We start from the raw sequence: 22,579 nt of genomic DNA on the forward strand, positions 1-22,579 counted from the left end.
TCAATGAAGACAAATAACTTTTCTCAGTCTTTTTTACATCAACACCACAAAAAGATCCAAAACCATTGATCTCTTCAAGGTTTCTGTCGTTTTAACCACTAGTCTCACAGAAGAGAGCATCAATCAAGATCATTACTATTCCCACAACTTTCAGCAAAATCCTAATAATGTTACAATCCAACAAGGCTTGATCAAGAGCCACAATAGGGAGCAACGGGAGTGAATCAAAAGAGGATTCAGAACCTATTTGACTCGAAACTTAAGACACTGATGCAGAACACAGCAGAATCTAAAGAAAGGACAAAACTAGTAGCACCCTGACCAGACACTACATCAAAACGAAACCACTAATGCGTCGAAGTTGTGATCTTCTTCTGACAATCATTAAGGAAAAGAAGAAAGTATGAAAGTACCATGACAGGTGTGGTGGATCACCTTCCCCTTGATAGTGCATCCTCTAACTCTTCAACCGAAGAAGGAAACAGTTCTATGTACCGGCTCCCGAGCATCTTCCTGTCCTTGACCATCGCAGCTCTCGATTCTTCAGCACTCCCAAACTCTACAAACGCGTCTCCAGTGGGTCTCCCTTCACCATTGACGGTAACATGAATAGAGTCTTCAGACAGATCAAAATCTTTGAAGAAGTCAAGTATATCTTCCTTCCCGGCCGAGAAAGGTAATCCTCTCAATCTCAAGATACCCGTATGGTCAGCATTCTCTTTCCCATCATCACTCGATCTAACCCTCTGCACGTTTCTACGAGGCGAATGCCCACCGCTCCCACCACCTCTTCCACCGTCACCACCACCACCACCACCACCAGTAACCGTACCATGGACACGAGACTCCGCAACCTCATTAGCATAGCCTTATAGTACTCCTGCTTCGTACTCCTAAAAACCTCCACATATCTCCTCCCCATGTTCTGCCTGTTCTTATGTAACGCGAAATCGACCTGAAGAGGAACGCCAAGAACACAAAAGGCTTCACCAGTGACCTTATTGTTCTTGTGAACAAACAAGACATCAACCACATCTAAGCCACGGAAGAACTCCACAACGTCCAGCTCAGCGCAGTCAAAGGGGAGACCACGGAGTCTAACCACAGGGAAAACAGGAGGAGGAACGAAACCGTAAGGGTTGAACATAAAGGCAGAGCCAGGGTGAGGTCCGTAGAATGTTCCTGGAGGAGGAGCTTGTTCAATCATTCTCTGTCTCTTAGGTCCCATTTCGCGCCCATCGCGACCATCTCCATATCTACACATTCACCAATAACAAAATTGAATCTCTTATCTATGGATACACTACACTACACCGTTCTGAGAGATTGCAGATCGAAATTTTCAGATCAAATCGTATGAAATGAGTTCGATAACGATAAAACCCTAATTGCGGAAGCTGATGGAATCAGATCACTGAGGAATAACTAAACGGAGATGATGATAGTGGGGCTTACCCTCTGTAGAACATTGTCGCCGGAGGGAAGTATCTCCGGTGCCGCCTTTTTTTGTACGATCAAATCGATTGGAACTTTCGAAGAGCTTTTCTGCTTTTCGAATTTGGAATCGCAGTAGGATGGAAGAACCGTATAAATTAAAATGTTTTTGAGAGAAATTAAACTTAACTGGGCCCTTCGTATTGGGCCCTTGTTATTGGGCCCAAGTGGTTAAGGTGTTCTCCGTTAAGCGAACGGGCTCTTCTGCCTGCGAGAGTTTGAATTTCTCTGACGTCGATAGTCTTTGATTTTTTTTTTTCCCAAACCAAAAGATTTGCAAGTATTTTATTTTAGTTACTTATACACACACCTAGGTCGATAGACTCAGAAAACGATGCGAAACAGTGTCTAGCCATGATATAAATCACAGAGAATGATATATTCACCTCAGAGGGCTTGAGTAATATGTAGTTTGCAATTATGCATGGGCATGTATTCAATCAGGTTCAGTTCAGATTGAATTGAATTTCGATTCTTCGGGAGTATGGAGTTTAGACTCATTTGGATATTCTTAAAGATTGGTTCAGATTTTATTTTAGTTTTCTAGGGGTGGTTCGAATATATTAACACTTTACAATTTCAACTGAATCCGTTTGGTTTTAATTCGGATTCAATGATCAAAATAATTTGTAACTTGAAAATATATATATATATATATATATATTAGTTCATAAACTTGAAAAGTTTAAATAATCTGTACTAACAAAGATTTGGTGGCGTAATTAAAAAAATAATTATTAAGAAAAGATAAACATAAAGAATTTAAACTCACAACTCTATAAATGTAGTGTCATTTAAAATACAAAGATAAATAATATTGTTGAAATTTATTCATAATGAAACTTGAAATGCATATATCACACTGTAAAAATCTCAGTATTTGACCAAATATCAAAAATACATTAAAAACTAATTATTCATGTTACATGCATATTGGATATATGAATAATTTATATAGTTATTCAAGATTGTGCTTGGTATGATTTTTTTTCTTTTTGGGTTTCTTCCGATATTTTTTTGAGTTCACGATTGAGTAAGACCCAAAACTTATGATAAAGTAAAACAAAATTCATTTGAATATTATGTTAGATTCAGTTTAGATTTGGCAGATCAGTCCAAATTTACGGATCTCGTCTTTTTTTGTCCGTCCTTAGTTGTAATAAATAAAAAATGAATTAAGATTGGCGAAGCTTAGTAATAGTTTTTGATATTTAAATGAAACTTTACAACAAAAAAAAGAAAAACTAATTAAGTTGTATGATTTTCTTTTTATTCTTTGATTGTCACCAAATTTTAAAAAAAGTTCTTTGTAAAATGATACAATTCAATTTTATTCAAAATTGCTTATGGAATTTCATAAAACTTAACATGGTGTAATTAAAAATAAAAACATAGTATATAATTGAGAGGCACCCCAGTAGATTTTTGAGTTGAAAACTCATAAAACAACATCATGGCCAATCCCAAAGCAACTAGTTTAGAAGAACATACAGACATGCACTTTACAAGATAACATAAAATAATAGCATTAGAAAAGAAATTGACATGCGGTGCATATATAGATAAAAATGTCTGAGAAGAGACAACAAAGGATACATAAAAGACAAGAGAGGTTGAAACTTGAAAGAATGCACTTATGCAATTGCAAAAAGGTCCAAATACAAAAAAATATGCACACTCGTGCTTGCTCGGGAACATCCCCTTCTTCGTTTATAATCTAGTACTACTAACTAGTAACATCAAATTAACATGTCCTCTTAATTAATATACTTTTGGCACCAATCTTTCCGAGTTCACACATTGTGACCACTGCAGCTTCTGTTCAAAGTTCAAACCCACTAATGTTGACCCTCGTCGATCTTATAATGTAATTAATCAAATATGAGAAAAGAACAAAAGTTTCAGAGAAAACAATTTAACTCTTATAAAAGTAATGTATTGATAAGAGAACAATGTTCTCTTAAAATTATACCAATCTTCTGTATCATAATCCACCGTCAAACTGTATAGGACATAAACTACTCGATGCTGAAATGGTAAAATGCGAACATAATGAAAATCGATCATATATTTGTGAATGGGAACCAATGTGCGGGGCGGAATTGGTATGATGTGACTAAAATATTATAGATGTTACAATTAAGCAAAACTTTAATTCATAGTGCGTTTCAAATCAAATTATTCACTCAACAAGAAAAGTTTTTATTTTTTGTTTTTTACAACATAACATATGAAAAACGCACTTTGTCGTTTTATCACAAGTTAGAGCATCTCCAAATAGTCCTTTATCAATTTATTTTTCAAAAGTTTTTGCATTCCAATAATCTTTTATCCCTTCAAATTTTAAAAGGGTGAACAATACACCTTCAAATTTGAAGGGACACTGTAGCGGTCTTTAAAACACTGTTTACTTTTCACTTTAGTCTTGCTATTTATGTATGTTTAATGATTGTGTACTTATTATTTATTATTTGGCATTCTATTATTATAACTATATTGGCACTTAAATATTATAATTGTGGTCTTATAAAATTATTTTTAAATAACAATAATATATTAATAAATATTATATACCAATATATACTAATATTAATAAAAATATAATATAAACATATTATTTCACATAATATATTTCAAAAATTTTACACAAATACAAAATTATAATACAATCATAATATTTTACATCAAAATAAAAGATACATAAACTGAAATATTACACACTAAAATATATCTTACAATACTAATATTCAGGTAAATCCATTAGCTGAAATATTACACTTAAAATGCTTTGATTGAGCATATTTGGGAGCATTATGAAAACAATCGTATTGATTAGTTTTGTATTATATATATACATATATTTATATATATATTGTAATTTGAATTGTTTATGTTTTATTATTATATGTAATTTTATGTGTTAGTGTTTTTTTATCTTTTATTATAAGTAATTTGATGTTATAGTTAAATATGTTTACTAATTATGTCAATACCAAATATTAATATGGGTTTATTGTTAGTTTATAAGAACTTTAATGACTATAATGAACTATTATTGAAATTGATGATTAAAATGTAAAATATAAGTTTTTAAGAAAAAAAATTTGAAGGTCACCATAGGAGAATCACCCCTTCAACCCTTTATTTTAAAGCTGGATCCCATAAAATATGAAGGGACTTGTTGGAGATGCTCTTATAGTGCTGTCCATGTGCGTTTTTTTGTTTAATTTGACATTTTAATAAAACATATTTAATTATAGTTCTACAAAGATTTGGCCAGTTAATAACTAACTTTCAAAACATACTTTTAACATATTTAAATAATTACTTTCATAAAATAAAACAGATTTATAACGACTACCTAAGTTATAATTTATAGTCAAAATTTTAAAAATCCAAACATGGTTAAATTAAATCATATAAATTGAATATATATAATATATTTCTTTATTATAATTAATAGTTTAAAAATGAAACTATAAGTTAAAATACTAAATATCTTAAATTTAATTTACAACTGATTGTTTCTTTTTGAATATCTAAAATTACTCAAATTTATAATATTTTCTATATGAACCATCTTAATTATATATAAAATCTATCTGAAAACTCGATAGGGCGGTTGAACTGTAATTCATTCCTCTGTCTGATTCATGGTTATGTTATCTTTAGATTTGAGTTCATTTGGAAAATTGGTTAAATTCGCCAAAACGGCAAACCGGCTAAATACAATAATTGGTTTTTTAATTTATATTACGAAATAAAAATTATATGTTTAATTTTAAATATTTATCTATCCAGACCGCAAAATAATTTTGTTCTAAAACATTATTTCGCACCGTTTATTCTATCGAAACCGTGTGAATCGCAGTTACACCATACCACAATTCCGCTTATATACTAATCCTCAGTTAACATTCTTATCCATAGTCTCGAGCTAGTAGAGCAATAGCCAATATATTGACGCATTTTTGTTCATAGAAAATACTTGTAAGTATTAAAAACTAACTATATATATGTAATATATTAAAAAGTATTAACCATATATACATATTTTCATATGGGATAGCGGCAGAGTATACTACTTTATAGAGTCTATATGCGTCAACAGTTAGGTGATCTTATGAATCTAGTGGTTGTAGTAGTTGGTTTTCTTATTACTCAGCGTACATCATCTGAAAACGCTAGGGAAAGTTGCTGCAAACTTTTATCTGATTACTACTTGAAGTTATGTCAATGAGTTATAAATAAATATTTGGAGTTCCCAAGTAATATGTTTCTGAAGCCGAGCCGACATGGAGATGAGACCACCAACGCAAGTGCTGTCTTAGATCACGACCGTCTCATTTTCCAACGCGATCAATCTCCCCACAAAACCAAAAAATGTTTATCAACTCTTGATTCGATGCTTTCTTTCTTACATACATTTTGTAATTTACTGTTAGACATTGAAGGAGACAAACTTTTATCCTTGATTCCCGATCTTGTCCATTTTATTTGATCCTTTCCATACTCTGTCTGTCTAATAGGCTTTCATTTGCTGAGGGACTCGGGCTTTTTGCTCAAACTAATTATCAAACCAAAACATTAATTATATATGAACTATACAATATTACTGAACCTAAAACATCTTCTGAATTAATTTAAATCGATCAATGATCTTAATCAAAAGACTAAAAACACTATGTGCTATGTATTGCATGTTAGCGATTAATCAGTTACCATTTGTGAAAACTCATTTTCATCTAATAATACATCTGTACAATCATTATTCACTTAGATCTTATTAACCATGCTTTTTTATAACCCACGGTATCCTGTTGGCCGAAGCCCAACCGACTAATCTCATGATGACCTGTCTGTTGGTGCCAAACAGATTTGGTTGTTCGCAATAAAAATTAGGTATTCATGTCGACTGACAACATAAGCGGATAGTTATGATTGCTTTTTATCACCAAAATGTTTTAGGCCCTTCACTGATAGTTCTTTAGAATCGAATCATGTAAATGAATCCCCTCCCTTACATCAGAATCCGAAAATGCATTTTTTATCAGAAATTTCCTTGCCACACCAATAGAACTACAGAATACTACATACACTGGGGGTTTAACCCGATCTTAGGTATCCAGTATTTTGTGACAAGAAATTTTTAATATTTAATAACATCTATGGTTGTTTCATTAAGATTTAATAATTGACTTTAATATAACAATACATGCGTGCACTTCGAGTCCCAAGATAGTAATAAGTCTCCTTTTTCATTCTTCAAACTTTCTCTTTGTTTCTTTTCTTCCTACCATTTTCTCCGTACCCTTTTTCTATTAAATTACATTTGCCACCGTTTTTTCACATCGCACACATGTTGTATACACTCATTTATTAATATGTATGTACATGCATATATAGCATTCTTTGCCCTCTTAAACACAAACACCTCATCTAGAGATATCGTATATTTTCTTATTCTCTCTGTCTTCTAATGTCTGATCCAGCTTGTATCTTCAACAATGGCGTTGTCGACGGCTATGACTATAGCTTCAACTATTCCACTTCTCTCTCACACATCTACAACTCTAATGGCAGCTTCTATTACCCTCGCAATACCACAGACATAAACCCTAATTCTACTTTACCTGAATCTCCTCCACTTAGAGAAGCTCTTCCTCTCCTTAGTTTAAGCCCCATCCATAAGCAGAAAGAAGATATTGTTCCTCAGCATGAATACTATTTCATGGAGACGACCGAAAACTCTTCTAATTCAAACTTTCTTAATCATAATCTTGATCAATGCCAAGAAAGTACTCATCATTATGATGTGACCGTGGATCTTCATCTAGGGTTGCCAAACCCCGGTGGCGACGCTATTGGTTACGGGGGTGGTGGGAGCAGCAGCAGCGATGTCATCCTTGATTCTACCGACCAAGAGCATCATCAAGATCGTCATCAATACCATGGAGTAGAAGTTACACTTGCTTCTGATCATCATCATGATGGTCATGGTGGTGTACAAAGGGGTAGTCATAATCACTATTGGATCCCTATAAGAACAAAGAAGAAAGACTTAAACTTTACTTAAAATATATTTCAAAAGCTCAAAACGTTTACAACCTCCTATACTTCTTTATATAGTTGGAGACACTCTCTCAACCCTAATTGATCTCTCAGGATCTGTTTACATCTGTCACACATCTAGCCACTTGCTACTGATAACAAGGTATCAAACTGGTTACATAGTACGAGAGCTCTCTGCTCCTTAGCACAGTCTGTCCCCTTCTTCTCACTCTTCTGTCTTATTGTCGTCTTCTGATCCTGGTTGAGAGAGCCGTTGACTCCTTTGATAACTTGGGCCAACTCCTGTTGGGCTTGAGTGATGTCTTGGGCCTTTACACTTTCATTCCCCCGTAAACTGAATGTGGGAGGAACGCGAACATTCAGTTTATGTCGCAGTTGCTGAAATGATTGTCGCGGTAGGGACTTAGTAAAAATATCAGCCAGTTGAAGATGAGAGGGAACATGCTGAACCTCAAGCACACCAAGGGCAACTCTCTCACGAACATAATGGTAGTCAGTGTCAAAATGTTTAGACCTGTTGTGAAAGACCGGATTGGCCGAGAGCTGAACAGCGGAAAGGTTATCACAGCGAAGGACAGCAGGTCGCGTCTGAGGAACCAAGAGATCACGAAGAACGGAAGAGACCCATGTTAATTCTGACGCTGTGGTTGCTAGAGCTCGGTATTCGGCTTCAGTAGAAGATCGAGACACTGTAGGTTGTCGTTTTGCCGACCACGAGATAACGTTAGAGCCAAGTAACACACTGAAACCGGTAGTGGATCGTCTGGTATCTCGACATCCTGCCCAGTCACTGTCGCTATAAGACACCACATCCAGGCTACTGTGTTTAGATAAGTATAAACCCATTGTCGAAGTGCCACGAAGATACCGTAAGATCCTCTTCAAGAGACCAAAGTCTGCCTCAGTGGGTGAATGCATTCTTTGACACACAAAGTTCACAGCATATTGTATATCCGGACGTGTGATTGTCAGATACTGGAGCTTCCCGGCAAGACTTCGAAAGTAGAAGGGTTGAGCAAATGGCGTTGTATCTTGGAACACATGATCAAGACGTAGAGGAAGTGGAGTGTTGATCGGGTTGCAGGTTGACATACCAGCACTATGAAGTATCTCCTCTGTATATTTGGCCTGATGAATAAAAAGTCCATCAGAGTGATGTTGAGCTTGTACTCCCAAGAAGTAATGGAAAGTTCCCAGATCCTTCATCGCAAACCGAGCACTCAGCTCATTAATGAGAGACTTGAACAACGCCGGGTTAGATCCTGTTAATAAGATGTCATCAACATAGAGTAACAGCACAAGAGTATCTCCATTGTGACGATAGACAAATAGAGAAGGATCTGCCTTGCTACAGACGAAGCCATACTCAATCAGAAAATTACTAAACTTGTCAAACCAGGCTCTTGGGGCTTGTTTAAGACCATAGAGAGCTTTATGCAAAGAGCAAACATGAGTAGGATGAGCGTGATCTTCGAAACCAGGAGGCTGCACCATATACACTTGCTCTTGTAAATCACCATGTAAGAAGGCATTCTTAACATCAAGCTGAGTTATATTCCATTGCTTCGCAGTGGCCACGGTAAGCACAATGCGAATGGTAGAAGTCCTGACCACAGGGCTATATGTTTCATTGAAGTCAATGCCTTCTTCTTGATTGAATCCCTTAGCAACAAGGCGTGCTTTTAGCTTCTGTAGAGTACCATCAGCGTTGAGTTTAACAGTAAACACCCATCGACAGCCCAATACATTCATGCTAGCTTCAGGAGGAACCAAGGACCACGTGTGATTCTGAAAAATAGACTGCAACTCTTCTAGCATAGCTTGTCGCCAACCCGGATGAGCTAAAGCTTCAGCCACCGTCTTAGGTAGAGAAGGGATTGTAGTACTCGCAAGTAATGCATACCGAGGGTTCGGTTTGCGAATTCCAGACTGTAATCTTGTCCTCATGGGGTGACGTTGTTCCTCAGTGACGGGCTCTACTGCTTGCTGAGTGTTGGTCTCGGGACTAGGCCTTAGTACCATCTCTTCACGATCTGGTGTTTGAAGACCGATGTTCGCTGGAGACGTCTCAGTAGTATTATCTTCCAGTGGATATTCCACAACATTTTCATGTGAGGCATGAGTCGGAGATAACACCTGAGAACGTAAGGAAGATAGAGTTGGCAAGACTTGTCGTTGAGGCGGATCTGCAGCTTGCCATGCTCCCATGATACCTGTGGTCTGTTGAGAGACTAGATGCTTATACTTATCCATGAATGGAAAGCAAGTCTCATCAAATATAACATGGCGGTTAATGTAGACACGACCAGTAGGAGGATAGAGACAACGGTATCCCTTATATTGAGGATGATATCCTAAGAAGACACATTGAAGAGACCGTGGCTCGAACTTATGTTGAGTGAAAGGGCGTAAGCAAGGATAACAGGCTGACCCAAAAACTCGAAGAAAACTGTAGTCAGGAACCTTTTTCAGTATAAGCTCAGAGGGACTCTTGTTCTTCAGAGATGGAGAAGGAAGCATGTTGGTGATAAAGTTGGCAGAGTAGAAAGCCTCAACCCAGAAACGTAAAGGGACTTTACTTTGAAACATCATAGACAGGCCCAATTCTGTTAAGTGCCGGTGTTTACGTTCCGATATGCCATTTTGTTGAGGCGTTGACGGACAGGAGATGAGATGCTGGATGCCATGATTCTGTAAGTGTGCTCTAAACCTCGTACTCATAAATTCACCCCCACCATCACTCTGAAACACCTTGATCTTCTTGCTTAACTGATTCTCGATTTGTTTTTGAAATCCAATAAAGATATCACAAAAATCAGATTTCATTTTTAGAGGAAAGATCCATGAATAACGAGAATAGTTGTCTACAAAGACTGCATAATATTTGAACCCCTGAACAGATACAACTGGAGAAGGACCCCATAGATCACAGTGTATTCGATCAAGTGGTTCCATTACACTAGAGACAGAATCAAAAAAAGGAAGTTGAGAACTCTTTCCCATCTGGCAAGGTTCACAGACGGAAGTGGTGCTGCTCTTATTAACTGAAATTGCCTTGCTGGTTTTGAGGAGTTGGAGAACCTGAGGATTTGCATGACCAAGACGCTGATGCCACACTAGATCACCTGCAACAGTCTGTCGATTTGAATAGAAAGCTACAAAGTCAGGTTGCTCCAACACATAAAGTTTCTCACGACGTTGTCCTCTGGTCACTACCTTCTGAGTGTTCAAATCAATCACAGAGACAGCATTAGCATCAAAATAGACCCCACAAGGGAAGTCATCACACAGTTTCGAGACCGACAAAAGAGATTTTTGCATTGATGGACACACAAGTATATCACAAAGAGGGAGACTACCTGTCGTGGTATTCAAGGTAGTGGATCCAACATGAGTGATAGGGAGATATGTTCCATCTGCAACCATAACTGTCTCTTGACCGTTATATGGAACTGAGTTCTGAAGGTTGGTGGCTGAAGGCGTCATATGAGCTGTAGCACCCGAGTCAGCAAGCCATTCGCGACCACTGGAATCTGAAACTTGAAGAGCAGCTAGGGCGTGAGGAGTGTCATTACTCTGGTAGGCATTATCAAATCTGTTCCAACACTTCAAAGCCACATGACCAACACGTCCACAAATTTGACATACTGGACGAGTATTCCCTGATTGAGAACCCTGAGACTGAGATCCAGGAGGTTGGTTCCAACCAGAGGTATTAACCTGTTGTGTGAAACCTCTGCCTCGTGTTGAATATCCACCACGTCCTCGATAGTTGCCAGAACGACCAAAAGAACCGCCACGTCCTCTGTTTCCACCATAGTTTGAGTTTCCAAAACGTTGAGTCTGGAAGGCAAGATGAGGAGAGACCTCTGGAGTAGCTTCATACGACTGTAGTTTTGCATCAAAAGCAGAGATCTCAAGGACCACATCATTGAACGTCTGAGGAGGGAGTCGAGACAGAGAGCTCTGAATCACTGTTGTAATAGGATCATATTCGCGACCCAGACCATTCAGAAAGGTGAAAATCTTCATGTTTTCATCCACCGGCTTACCAATAGCACTAAGATTGTCACAGAGAATCCTAAACTCTCGACAATAAACCAAAAAGGTTTTACCTTTCACAGAAAGGAGTTGAAGACGACGTCGGAGTTCAAACTCTCGAGCAAGAGAACTCTTGTTGTAGTGAGAGGCAAGGGCAAGCCACACATCTTGGGATGTAGCAAGGGCATGAACAAGACCCAGAACCTCTTCTGTAAGAGTTCCAAAGATCCATGACTTAACAAGCTCGTCCGTACACGTCCAGGCTTCATGAGCTGGATTAGGAGCTTCGACAGGAGCATCGTTGACGATGTTGACGACAGTAGCAGCAGGAGCTGGCGTAAGACCAGTGGGGAAACCAAGGAGCTTTTGAGAACGGAGAAGAGCCTCAATCTGTGTCTTCCAAAGGAGGTAGTTTGTGTCGCTAAGCTTAAGAGTGACAGAGCTAGTGACATGGATGTCTGAAGGAAAAGGATATGGATCGTTTCTTTCTGCCATTACAGCAACCTGTTAAGGATTTAAGAAAGCTCTGATACCATAAGAACAAAGAAGAAAGACTTAAACTTTACTTAAAATATATTTCAAAAGCTCAAAACGTTTACAACCTCCTATACTTCTTTATATAGTTGGAGACACTCTCTCAACCCTAATTGATCTCTCAGGATCTGTTTACATCTGTCACACATCTAGCCACTTGCTACTGATAACAAGGTATCAAACTGGTTACATAGTACGAGAGCTCTCTGCTCCTTAGCACAGTCTGTCCCCTTCTTCTCACTCTTCTGTCTTATTGTCGTCTTCTGATCCTGGTTGAGAGAGCCGTTGACTCCTTTGATAACTTGGGCCAACTCCTGTTGGGCTTGAGTGATGTCTTGGGCCTTTACACTTTCACCCTACTCCTTCTCAGATTCTCATGGGTCCTACACAGTTCTCTTGTCCTCTCTGCTACAAGACCTTCAACAGATACAACAACATGCAGGTAATGACATTCATCCAATAAACCTAACTTTAAGTTCTTACTTTCCCTAAAATGAATTTCAAGATTTGACTTTTGTTCTTTAAAATGGATCTATATATGTTTACTTTCCTTATTTTTCTTTTGAGTAATAATTTCTATAATTTTTTCAGATCTTCATCATGAGAAAATCTCTAGCACACACTGAAATTTTTTTTCATAATATATAATTGCTATTCCTATTAGTATAGAATCGAGAATAACTTTTCATTTGATGGTACGAGTCATTGCTGTACGATCTGTTGATTAATGGCTATGAGAAGATCAACTAAAAAATCAATCAATGGTTTTAAAATCAAGAAGATCTTCTTTAACCAAAAGTCATTCTAGACTGCCTCCTTCTAACCCTAGAATATGATTATTCTTCCTTTTCCATTTTTGGTCTCTCTTGATTTTTGCGCAGTTCTACTATAAACACTCATTACCCTAAAAGGAAAAAAGAAAACGAAAAGAGGAAGATATATGTCTTGCAGACTTTTCTAATACCTATTATATCTTTATACTCTTTTTTGAGAACTACATTACATATAACTTTTTGTAAAAGAACATTACATATATTTATTATGTGACATTTAATTCCTATTAACCCCTACGCAATCATACGGGGTTAGATCTCAAACTCATATTCATCTTTGTACAAGTACTCAAAGAGAATATGATTAGCGTAAAACTACATAAATTTATACAATATTAATTTTCTAGAATTACACGAATTAACTGATAAGTATATTAAATTATATGAAGTTTGTGCAAGAATTGTTACACAATATTTAGCTATTCCACTGATCTGTTTGGTCAGTATTGCACTACATTGTGACAGTTGCATTTCGAGATTAGTTTTGGAGTTTTATCTTAAATATTTTGTTCGATCATAAAACCAAATAAATATTTAAGCTATGCGCATAACTTAGTATTTAACGTTTACACAATTTTTTTTATCTGAATTAGATGCACATGTGGGGACATGGCTCAGAATACAGAAAAGGACCAGAGTCACTAAGAGGGACACAACCAACGGGGATGCTGAAGCTGCCTTGCTACTGTTGCGCACCGGGCTGCAAGAACAACATTGAGCACCCGAGGGCAAGGCCGCTCAAGGACTTCCGTACGCTTCAGACACATTACAAGCGGAAACACGGTGCGAGGCCCTTTGCTTGTCGTAGATGTGGAAAGGCTTTTGCGGTCAAAGGAGACTGGAGGACGCACGAGAAGAACTGTGGGAGGCTTTGGTATTGCTCATGTGGCTCGGATTTCAAGCACAAGAGGTCGCTTAAGGACCACGTCAAGGCCTTTGGTAATGGTCATGTCCCTTGTTTTGGCATTGATTGCTTCGGCGATCATGAGGACGAGGAGGCTGCTTCCGATGTCGAACAGCAAGAATGATCGTAATTTTCTTTGGATTATATTTATCGGAATAGCAGAAGCCTTTACTGTTCTAACGTCTTCGTTAAAGTTTGTTAGACCGTCTTTTTCATTTAACTAATCTAAAGTGCATTTTCTTATCATTAGTTATATTTCTACACGCAGATGTACAACTCTAGTATAATTTAAAACTCCAGAATTATGAATAAGACAATTTGGTCATTTAAAAAAAATTAAAATAGATATTTAGAGAATTATCATGTTGAAAACTGTCGTACTAGTATATAACTCATGTAACTTGTTCAAAACAAAAAAACACTCATAAAACTACCTATAAAAATTCATTGAAACAATTGACATGTCCATCATATTTTTCTTTTCATTCTCGATATGTAAGAGCAATCTTATCAGGAAGACATTCTTCAAAATTCTTAAACAAAAAAAAATAGTATTTTAATATAATTTATATACGTGATTAAATAGTAATTGTAAAATTAGAGCTAAACTAATAGAAAAATGACATGTGTGGAATTTATAATTTTCTTGACACTCTTTCTTCTCTTTCTATTATTTTATTTTTATAATCATAAGATTAACATACATTTGTTTTCGTTTTTGCAGATTTGGATGACTCCTGCATCAGAAAGATCTAGGACGGACTATGATACACATATTTACAAACCAACGGAAAATTAGTATAAATCCAAAGTAGTTGTTGACCTGCAGAATCTTAGCAATTCTCATTTTTTTCTTAATATTACTATATGGATAATTCTCATAAATAGACCATTTTTAAGTTTTGATCATAAAATAGATCACTAAAAAGAAAATAACCAAAATGTTTCATTTAATAAGTAAAAGAATCCTAATACCTAGATATATAAAAAAATAAAAAAATAATTTAAAAAAAGTTTAATAAATTCTGCTAATAACTCCAATGTATTAGTTTTACTTTTTACCAGTCAAATATTTTATTTAAAGATTCATCCATCCACATAAGCTAAGCTTTAATGGACTTAATCCTACCAAATCAAAGTTTTTGGTACTTATCACAAACTTTGTAAAGTTTATACTAACTTCTGAAACTAAAATTGGTTTACCCGGTTGTAGAAGAAGCTCCGGTTCATATCGACCCGAGGATAAATGGGGGTCAACATAAACGAGGGGGAACAGGCAAAGGAGAAAGAAGATGAGGAGAGGAAAGGTTAGGTAGAAAACGAGAAGCACGCAGGCATAATATGCTCTCACTCACTTAGGCTAAGAATCTGCGCAGAGATAAGCTATGGATTAGGGTTTCCATCGATTAACCAATCTCTTCCTTGGGCTTCAGAGATTCTCCTCCTCTCCCTCTTTATATACACACACATACACATTCTTCGTCTTTGTGTGTTTGAAATCATCTGAGTAACTGCGACAACAAGAAGGTCTTTCTTTTTCGATTCCCTTCAGATTAAATCGATGGATTCGCAGATGCTCGTGGCGCTTGGACTGTCCCTTGTGGGTGGATTAAGTACTTCTTTAGGTGAGTCTATGTTGCTGAGTTTTAGAATCAGGGATTCATTGATTTCGATTGTGTTTAGATGATGAACGATTGCTTCTTCTAGGTTTGATGATTGTAGTTGTGTGATCAGATTCTGGATTGGTTCTTTCAAAATTGTTATTAATTGGAAGCTGATTTTGTGTTCAGTACATTGCTAGTTCCTAGATTTGAGGTTTTGGTATCTTGTTTCTGTTACTTAGATAGCACCAGAGGCTCCAAGTTAGATGCTTTTTGGTCCATCTAATTGAGTTTTCATGTTACTTTCGCAGGTGCGCTTTTCGTAGTTCTTAGTGAGACTCCCAATATGAAGATGCTTGGACTTCTGCAAGTGAGTTTACATCTTAAATATCGTACAAGAAGCCTTCTGTTTTGTAATATTTGGTCATGTTTCTGGTAAAGCAGAGCCCTCACTATATTAAGAGTTATTGGATGTTCATTTTGTTTTCTTTTTATCTCTAGATTGTCTTGTCTTCAAGCTTTATAGGGTGCTAGTGACTAAAAGATGTGTTCCCTGAACAATATTCGTTCCTATCACTTGAGAAATTTTGATTGATATTGTTGTTGGTTATGATAGTAAGTTCTTTCTTCAGGGTTTTGCGGCAGGTCTGATGTTGAGCATATCCTTCCTGGATTTGGCTCATAATGCTATAAACTCTATTGGCTTCTTGAAAGGCAATCTCTGGGTTAGTACTCCTGTGTCCATGTTGTGCCTCACTGGGGTTTGTTTTACTTTTTCTTCACACTGAGAGTAATATAGTTTTCTAATGTTGCAGTTTTTCGGTGGTGTGATATTCTTTGCGTGTATTGCCAAATTCATACCGGAACCAACACTTGGTCCTTCTACTGACGTGAAAAGAAGAAAGGTAAGAATTACAATGTTCTCACAAGGCTTTCTGTCCAAAAATATGAGGCTATATGTATCATGAATGACAGCTTTGCTTATTTGTTGATTACAGAAAAATGGAGACGAGGGAGGTAAGGACATGGCGAAGAAGCATCGCCGGCAAGTCTTATATAGTGGAATTGTTACAGCTATTGGTATACCAACTTTCACTTCCATTTCTTCAATTTATTGATCTTTTGTCGTCCGAGTTTGGATCATTGGGTGCATTTAGTTTGATCTGTAATTTGATGGCTAGATGTATCTACAATGACTCCTCAAAACCATTGCATCAATGTGGACTTGCGGATTTGAACTCTTCGCCTTTAGCAAACTAGTCAATATATTACTGCACAGTAATGTGCAAGACATAATCATCTGTTTGTTTTTTTCAACCAGGACGTATCCTGTTTGTTGGACTTCTATAATTTTGCTTGCTTTAATGTTAGTTATATAGCTTAACTGTTTATCTAAACTCTTTATGTATATCTTTTCCACTTTCAACTATAGGAATAAGCTTGCACAATTTTCCAGAGGGGATGGCCGTATTTCTCGGATCAATTAAGGTGAGAAATAAGGATCATGATGAACCAAAATATTTGGAGAGCATGCATTCTGAAAAGTTATGGTCTCTCTAATGACATGCATCACCAGCGTATTAATATTTATAATTGCTTGTTGGATTCTGCTTCACAGGGCATGCGAGTTGGTGTTAATCTGGCTTTGGCAATCGCTTTACACAACATTCCTGAGGTACATATTCTCTCAGTTAGAAATTTGTGAAGGCGGTCATATCTACCAACTTACATAGCTCACCTTATAAAAAGAAACCTAAAAAGAATATCACATATTATTATTTTTATGTGTTTCCTGTTTGAAAGTTTGTTTTCCATTATAAAGCAATCTCGAAAACGAGTAAACAACTAGATTTGATATTTTTTTATTTATTTGACATGCTTCCTTTGCTGCCACGGTGTGATATTTTCAGGGTGTGGCGGTTGCACTTCCTATATACTTTGCAACAGAGAGGTAAGAACATGGTTGCATATGGATTCACATTTGTACCATGTATACTCCGGGGTTCTATTCATCCTAAATCGATATTATGCATGTAACAGCAAATGGCAGGCATTCAAATTGGCAACACTCTCTGGTTTAGCTGAGCCTCTAGGTGTAATTATCGTGGGTAAGTTTGCATTAGTTTCTTTGTTGATGCATTCTTCTTCTGTACAAGTTAATGTTCTCTTGAGAGTTTCGAGAGAGTATCATAAATTAATACAATTTCCTTACAATGCAGCTTATCTATTCCCGAGCAGCTTGAGTCCTGAAATCCTTGAAGGCTTGTTGGGAGCAGGTAAGTAGAAATCTGCAGAAAATCGGTTCTTTATATTAGAAAACCATTGGACTTAAAGCGAACCAATACAAAAACTGTTGTTTGTTGTATGATGCAGTTGGTGGAATCATGGCTTTCCTAACTTTGCACGAAATGCTTCCTTTGGCATTTGATTATGCTGGACAGAAGCAAGCTGTAAAGGCTGTGTTTGTCGGTATGGCTTGTATGTCTGCCAGGTAAAAACTCGAAAACCAAAAGCTTTGAAATAGCGGTTACTTCCTGGCGTCCTTAGTTTTATAAATTTTGATGATATGTTTGTCTCTGTTGTTGTTGCAGTCTTTACTTTCTGGAGCTGAGTTTACCTGAGTCAATGGGTTAGTCAGTTTAGTTGTCATGTGCAATAATTGCCTCCTCAAAGACAGAAACAAGTCTGTGGAGTATAGTCTCTTTGTATCTGTGAAATCAATAGGATCTGTAACAATTGAGTATTCATTTTTAATTCAAAGTAATAATCTCTTTTAACATCTTATTTAACAGTAATCTTTGCCAATCTCTCGCAAAATGTCACTGTAAATCCATGTGATCATCTATGGACAAAGATGCTTTTGCAAAAATAAAAGATGTATTTATAGCTCTAGTTTATTTTTACCACTATTTCCTAAATTTAAAAACAAAAATTAGAGAAGAGTCTTGCTAATTACTGGCAGATCTTGAAACTCTCTTTTGTCCTTCCACATTTTGTTATGTTATAAATACCTTTCACCACCTTTACCTCTAAGGCCATCACCTGAAGAACACACAAAACAAACATCCAAAAAGTAAACCAAAGAAAATAATGGAAATGAACAACGTCAACAAGTTCTTTGTTGCTCTCTTTGTCTCGGCTGTGTTAATGAGCTCAGCCACCTCGGCTACCATGGAGTCTCCAGCACCAGCACCAGGTACTTCCTCCGCTACCGTGGCTTTTCCGGTGGTTGTCTCCATCGTTGCTGCATCACTCTCCGCCTTCTTGGTTATTCTCTTGCAGTAAAGAGATGTTATGAATGCCTTCTAAGAGATGCAGAACTAAACTCTTTTTTGTTTTGTTCTGATTTGATCCTTAGAATCATCTATGTAAAATAATTTTGTCAAGTAACCCATTTTGATGTATAACCTCATTGTGTAAGTTATTACACTAATATATATATGAGTATGATAATATAACATTCTGTTAATCAAATACCTTCATTGTTTTGTGATCAATGAATGTCTTTAATACACACAATGGTTGGTTACATGAAAAAAGTTGTGGTTAGTATTTGTTTTTAAGGGTTGGTTTCATCATCATTTTGCTTTCTCTTAACATTCATGAGACTTTTGGTAAGCCAAATCGCTGTCTCTCTTGATGAAACTGTTTCATCTCCAAAAGGCTTCAAGACTCCTTCGAGCTCATCGAACTTCTCTTGCCTAAGTAAACCTGCACAAAGCTCCAACAAAGATTCCAACGCTTCTGCTCTCTCCTCGCTCCTCGGAGTCTTCTTCTGATATTCGCGTAGTAGCGTTAATGTGCTAAGCAATGACATCTCTTGAGTCTTTTCTGGCTTCTCTTTGTCTTTTGAACTAGAACTTCCATTCTTGTTTCTCTTCTCTTTCTCCTCTGCTTCTTCTTTTAGTGCTTGATTATGTTTCATTGGTGTTTTCGTGGACTTTGCAGTGCCTGTCCTTGGGGGAAGACGGGTCTCGCCTGTTCTGTTTTCGTAGGTGTTGTGTTCTGATTTGGATATAACCGGTTTAAAAACCGGAGACAAGTTTTGGCATTGTGCAAGATATGGCTGTAAGTGAGGATGTCTTAACAACTCTGCAGCCTATATAACAAACATTTTAACACTTAGAATAAACCTCCAAAGAAAAGCAGCAAAAGAAGAAACGAATGGAACGTATCATTCACTCACAGTTGGTCTATGTTCAGGGTTCTTGCGCAACATACTTTTAATCAGTCTTTTTCTGGAAAAACATATTAGAAATTTCATAACATTTCACACTCAAAATCTTGTCTAAACTAAAGTGAATGTTGTATTTATACTTACAATGAAGAGGAATACATGACCGGGAGAGGAGAAAGTGAAGAGCGGTTAATCTTGTTGATGAGTCCAGCCATGTCCTGTTTCCAAGAAACATAATTTTTTGAAAAGTTTGAAAGAGATTTCAGATTTAACACAAGAAGAAATGAGAAGTGTTCTTACAGGAGCCTTGAAGGCAGGTTGGTGTGCAGCTACTTCAAACATACAGCAACCTATAAAACCAAAATATTTATGAGAAACACAAGAACAACAACAAGTTCTAATGATTGTGTAAAGTTAAAGAAGAGAATAAACCTAAAGACCAAATATCAGATTTGTAGCCGTAAGGTATATCTGCAAGAAGTTCAGGGCACATGTAGTTTGGTGTTCCCACAATCTACATCAAAAAAAAAAAATGATTCAGAAAACATTAGACTGAAAGCTATAAATCCTAATGGATTGTGAGAAGCATTACCGAGGAAGCAAGATCATCTTTGCCTAGAAGTTTTGCAAGACCAAAGTCACCTGAAAAAAAAAAAAACTTGGTATCTAAAACAGCTTCTCAAGAAGTATAGCAAATAGAAGATTGCTGCATCTGATATCTTTACCTAATCGAATCTCGTTTTCTTTGGTGAGGAATATGTTTGAGCACTGGCAAATTTGAGTAGCAGTGTTAATGGATGTACTGTTCCATTGTAGCAAAAGAAGCATAGAAGATGAAATTACCTTAAGGTCACGGTGAAGAACTCGATTGTTATGGAGGTAATCTATTGCTAACAGTAGCTGAACCATCCATCTGCAGAGTTTCTACGGAGAAGAAGATATAATTCTAAGTTAGCATCCAATATCAGTTCATTACTTGTCTATACCAGATAAATTCCTTAATGACTGCTCACTTCTTCAGAGGCAAATGTTCCTCTAGCTCTCTTTATCATTTGAGTCCTGCATTTATTAAAAAAAATCAGTGGAAATAAAACCACCAGAGAATAAAACAAAGAAACATAACGTTGGAATGTGAAATGATTGCCTTACATGTCTCCACCTTCACAATAACTAGTTACAATGCATACACAATCCTGTATAACCAGTAAAAAGTTAGAATTCTCTGTGAAACTTATTCTTGATTATGAGCTTTGAAGAAAGACTATATTACCTTTTCAACCCATGAATCTTTGTACTCCACAATATAAGGATTCTTAAGCTTTGATATCAAACTCATCTGAATTCCACTCAAGAATCATGTTAAATATAATCAAGATCACATATAAAAAGCTTGCTAATGTAATTTTACCTCTTGGATGGCAGCAAGCTTGCATCTCTCTGTTTGTTTAGCCAAACGAATCTTCTTCACTACATACCTACAAAGAACAATCCGTAGATCTCAAACAAGATCATAAGAAACAAATATACACGAACTATAAACTCAAAAGTCTAGATCTTAGCTCACCTTCTTCTCTCAGACTTGTGAATCACAAGAAAAGCAGAACCGAAAGCTCCTCTTCCGATCTGCTCCACTACTTCATAATCATCCATCTTAGAAGAAGCTGTTTCACTTAGCTTGTTTGCCATCTGAGATCTTCCTCTCTCGGTATTAAAAGGATCAAACTCACAAGATTTTACTGTTCAATGGAGCCTGTAAGCTTCAGAAGATTCATATAAAAGACATGAGCATTAAATTCTTTGAGAATCAAGAATTAAAGAATCAAGAAAAAAGATGGGACCCTTTAACCAAATCTTGATTTTGAAATATCGTGAAGAAGGATGTTTCGTAATTACTTTGTTTCTTTCTCTTTTTTGAACAAGATGGAGAGGGAAGATTTGAAGATGAAGCAAAGAAAGGTCAGAGAAAGTGAGGGAAAATAATTTAAATGATAATAAAATAAAAACCAATTTGCTTGAGATTTCAGACTGTTGCTGGTGACATGTTTGTTGCTATTATTACATATAAGTCCTTTTTATTTATTATTGTTGATATGTCTCTTTCACACTTTTACACTTTTAGACTGAGGAAAACATTCTCTGTGTTTACATTCTGTTTTATTATCATCCTTTGGTTAGTTAGGAAATTATAAGAAAACAACAAGTATGAGTGTTATTTATTTGACCCAAATGTGAATTTCATGACTTTTGTTCTGTTGCATAATTAGTCTACCAACCAGAGAAAATCTATACAGTCTCTTAAGATCTCCTATTCGATGTTTTGGTTGGACCATTCGTTGTTTTGGTTGGACCATATCTTTAACTCTTTTGGTTAGAAGTTAGAACAACCCAATAATAAATAGTATCTAGCAAGTCACATATTGAGATGACTCATTTATTTTCCCTTCTATAACAATATTATATATTTTGACTAAATATTTGGACCTGCATTGTTCATATGATGACTCAAGCACTTCAAAGACCATTGGCATTAGTTAAGGATTTTCTCTTCAGTAAGGCAATAGAAAATTTAACACCACAATATTGCAGAGATGGAATCTAAACCTCTTGAATGTTTTGATAATTTGATAGGTATTTTGGTGTTCGGAGGCTTTTGTTTAGATTTTCTTAAGCTTCTATGCTTTAACAACTGGATAGCTATGGCTTCATGTGTAGCGACATGGTAACTGAAGAAGAAATTGAGCTTAACTGCATTGTGTGAGTCACAGTACCGTTATTGAAACCTCTTATATGATTTACAGAAGTAGAACAAACTTAAACCAGGTAAACAGAGGCAAACATACATTCATCGTCAAAGAGAGTATAGACTTACAAAAAGCCTAGTAATCATTAAAGGGACCGGGAAGAACACCAACAGCAAAAGAGA

General features: G+C 36.4%; 4 protein-coding genes and 1 pseudogene across 4 annotated transcripts; 3 read left to right on the forward strand and 2 right to left on the reverse strand.

Moving 5' to 3' along the window:
* Window positions 1-1,599, reverse strand: LOC106451872 (annotated as a pseudogene).
* Window positions 1,600-6,973: 5,374 nt separating this feature from the next.
* LOC125608664 (zinc finger protein WIP4-like) lies at window positions 6,974-7,570 on the forward strand. The gene has a single exon (XM_048779102.1). It carries the CDS (start codon window positions 6,974-6,976, stop codon window positions 7,568-7,570), a length of 597 nt encoding a protein of 198 aa, XP_048635059.1.
* Window positions 7,571-12,493: 4,923 nt separating this feature from the next.
* LOC125608814 (zinc finger protein WIP4) lies at window positions 12,494-15,031 on the forward strand (the record flags this gene model as incomplete). Its single annotated transcript, XM_048779327.1, has 2 exons — window positions 12,494-12,583; window positions 13,568-15,031. Coding segments are annotated over 2 exons (525 nt in total), but the record flags the coding sequence as incomplete, so codon positions are not given.
* Window positions 15,032-15,141: 110 nt separating this feature from the next.
* LOC125608813 (zinc transporter ZTP29) lies at window positions 15,142-18,263 on the forward strand. The gene is made up of 12 exons (XM_048779326.1): window positions 15,142-15,503; window positions 15,791-15,849; window positions 16,112-16,204; window positions 16,295-16,384; window positions 16,478-16,559; window positions 16,912-16,967; window positions 17,098-17,154; window positions 17,390-17,430; window positions 17,520-17,587; window positions 17,699-17,755; window positions 17,853-17,970; window positions 18,071-18,263. Exons 1-12 carry the CDS (start codon window positions 15,440-15,442, stop codon window positions 18,111-18,113), a joined length of 828 nt encoding a protein of 275 aa, XP_048635283.1. The 5' UTR covers window positions 15,142-15,439; the 3' UTR covers window positions 18,114-18,263.
* Window positions 18,264-18,916: 653 nt separating this feature from the next.
* Window positions 18,917-21,921, reverse strand: LOC125608812 (serine/threonine-protein kinase Nek6). The gene is made up of 13 exons (XM_048779325.1): window positions 21,221-21,921; window positions 21,065-21,131; window positions 20,927-20,992; window positions 20,806-20,849; window positions 20,670-20,715; window positions 20,500-20,580; window positions 20,382-20,424; window positions 20,249-20,298; window positions 20,089-20,170; window positions 19,957-20,006; window positions 19,801-19,874; window positions 19,666-19,717; window positions 18,917-19,578 (listed from the first exon to the last, which is right to left on the reverse strand). Exons 1-13 carry the CDS (start codon window positions 21,340-21,342, stop codon window positions 19,039-19,041), a joined length of 1,317 nt encoding a protein of 438 aa, XP_048635282.1. The 5' UTR covers window positions 21,343-21,921; the 3' UTR covers window positions 18,917-19,038.
* Window positions 21,922-22,579: the final 658 nt, after the last annotated feature.

This window comes from Brassica napus, chromosome A5 (genome assembly GCF_020379485.1).
Source record: "Brassica napus cultivar Da-Ae chromosome A5, Da-Ae, whole genome shotgun sequence".
Taxonomy (NCBI): Eukaryota; Viridiplantae; Streptophyta; class Magnoliopsida; order Brassicales; family Brassicaceae; genus Brassica; species Brassica napus.

What these genes read in the sequence shown, in the direction of transcription:
- LOC125608664 (XM_048779102.1), top strand. Translation starts at nt 6,974, where the DNA reads ATGTCTGATCCAGCTTGTATCTTCAACAATGGCGTTGTCGACGGCTAT.
- LOC125608813 (XM_048779326.1), top strand. Translation starts at nt 15,440, where the DNA reads ATGGATTCGCAGATGCTCGTGGCGCTTGGACTGTCCCTTGTGGGTGGA. An exon ending in CTGACGTGAAAAGAAGAAAG is followed by an intron (nt 16,385 to 16,477) that starts GTAAGAATTACA and finishes TGTTGATTACAG; the next exon opens with AAAAATGGAGACGAGGGAGG. An exon ending in TGGAATTGTTACAGCTATTG is followed by an intron (nt 16,560 to 16,911) that starts GTATACCAACTT and finishes TTTCAACTATAG; the next exon opens with GAATAAGCTTGCACAATTTT.
- LOC125608812 (XM_048779325.1), bottom strand. Translation starts at nt 21,342, where the DNA reads ATGGCAAACAAGCTAAGTGAAACAGCTTCTTCTAAGATGGATGATTAT. An exon ending in ATCTGATATTTGGTCTTTAG is followed by an intron (nt 20,007 to 20,088) that starts GTTTATTCTCTT and finishes TTGGTTTTATAG; the next exon opens with GTTGCTGTATGTTTGAAGTA. An exon ending in GTCATGTATTCCTCTTCATT is followed by an intron (nt 19,718 to 19,800) that starts GTAAGTATAAAT and finishes ATGTTTTTCCAG; the next exon opens with AAAAAGACTGATTAAAAGTA.